The 1938-nt window shown below is 59.2% G+C and overlaps 1 protein-coding gene across 1 annotated transcript; it reads left to right on the top strand.

Moving 5' to 3' along the window:
• Positions 1-278: 278 nt before the first annotated feature.
• TIRAP (toll-interleukin 1 receptor (TIR) domain containing adaptor protein) lies at positions 279-1497 on the top strand (the record flags this gene model as incomplete). Its single annotated transcript, XM_010186090.1, has 3 exons — positions 279-333; positions 732-1331; positions 1454-1497. Coding segments are annotated over 3 exons (699 nt in total), but the record flags the coding sequence as incomplete, so codon positions are not given.
• Positions 1498-1938: the final 441 nt, after the last annotated feature.

The raw sequence follows: 1938 nt of genomic DNA on the forward strand, positions 1-1938 counted from the left end.
CATCGGCTCTCAGCCTCGCTCGCTGCAGGTGTGTATCTCTTACATGCAGTGGCTTGAGCCACTGTTTCAAGCCTCACTTGAGGTCAAAATGCTCCTTCCCAGCAAACTTTGGGGAAGCAGGTGAGGAAAACCCTGCTGGGGATGAGCTTGGGGCTGCAGGTGAGCACCCCAGAGCTGTACGTCCCTGGAACAAATCCCGCTGAGCTCCTGGGGCTGAGACCCACCACAGGGCAGTTCCTGCTCTCTTAATTTCATTTTCCCCCTTTTTCTGCTGACAGGAGAGGTTTCACGCCGGCGATTGGCAGCTGAGCAGCACGCTGCCCGCTATGGCCGGTGAGTGCGGGTTTTAGGGGCAGGGGTGGTTTTTGGGGGATCAGGATGAATCACAGAGTCCCAGAACGTGAGGGATTGGAAGGGACCTCCAAAGCTCATCCAGTCCAATCCCCCTGCCGGAGCAGGAACACCCAGATGAGGTTACACAGGAAGGCGTCCAGGCGGGTTTTGAATGTCTGCAGAGAAGGAGACTCCACAACCTCTCTGGGCAGCCTGGGCCAGTGCTCTGTCACCCTCACTGAGAAGAAGTTTCTTCTCCAATTGAAGTGGAACCTCCTGCGATGAGCTCCTGCGTGGTGGTTTCTATCTGGAAGCGTCCTGTGGAGCCCCTTGGGAAGGCCAGGGGGGTGTGGAGCCTCCCCCAAACCTCACTGCGATCTCTTTTTCTCCCTCCTTAGGCTGGTTTAGGAGGCTCCTGCACAAGCCCAAGTCCAGCTCGGTGGAGAGCAGCCTCAACAGCGGCTGCTCTGCTTCATCCTCCCCCTCCTCATCCTCATCGGAGAGCACCAGCCCCTCTCCCAGCATGAGCCTGGTCAGATCCATCCGCCCGTCGCCCGTCGTGACATCGGACATCACCTCCTCGGACAGCGCCCGCTGGGCCAAGAGCTACGACGTCTGCATCTGCCACAGCGAGGTGGACCTGGCGCTGGTGGAGGAGCTGGTGTCCTACCTGGAAGGTCAACCCGAAAGCTTCCGCTGCTTCCTGCAGTGGCGGGACGCCACGCCGGGGAGCGCGGTGGTGACGGAGCTGTGCGACGCGGTGCAGAACAGTCACTGCTGGGTGATGCTCATCACCCCCGGCTTCCTCCGCGACCCCTGGTGCAAGTACCAGATGCACCAGGCGCTGGCCGAAGCCCCCCTGGCCAACGGGCGAACCATCCCGGTGCTGAAGGACGTGGAGAGGAAGGATTATCCCAAGGAGCTGAGAAACCTCTACTACATCTCCATGGTGCTGAAGGAGACGAGCTTCAGGCAGATCAGGGACACCGTTGTGCGCTGTGAGTGTTGTGCTGGGGGTGTAGAGACAACGGGAAAGGACCGGATTCTGTGAATTTATTGAAAATGTGATATTTTTTAGATGAATTTGGTTCCTAATGGGGCTTGTCTGCTGCCTCCGCAGACCTCCAGGAGCTGTGCCGGAGCTCCACGAGCAGGACGCAATAGCACAGAGGTGTCCCCGTGCGTGTTTCGGAGCTGCCACCTCTGATCTGGATGCAGCCACGTCCTGATGGACCTTGAGGGTGAATCCAGGCTGAAGAGGGGGAGATCCCCTCACCCACGAGAGGACAGCGCTGTGGAGCCTGCCATGTCCCGGTGATGTTGCCGCCACCCCAGTGTGACCAGAAGCTGTTCGTTCAGTGTGACGAGAAGCTGTTCGTTGGGGACGAGGCCGTCCTCCAGCCGGTCCCTGCTGCTCTCATGCAAACACTAAGCTCTGGGGGTCGTCTTATGGTGCTGTCCCCCCAGGTTCTGGGGGGCTCAGGCCCCTCCCCAGACCCCCAAGAAAATGACAGGGTGCCTGCCCCACAGTGGAGGGGAGGGGCAGGTGCCAGTGATGTCTTTGCACGAGTTGGGAGTGTAAAAATGCAGAGATTTCGAATTTTG

Source organism: Mesitornis unicolor, unplaced genomic scaffold, assembly GCF_000695765.1.
Source record: "Mesitornis unicolor isolate BGI_N332 unplaced genomic scaffold, ASM69576v1 scaffold34116, whole genome shotgun sequence".
Classification (NCBI taxonomy): Eukaryota; Metazoa; Chordata; class Aves; order Mesitornithiformes; family Mesitornithidae; genus Mesitornis; species Mesitornis unicolor.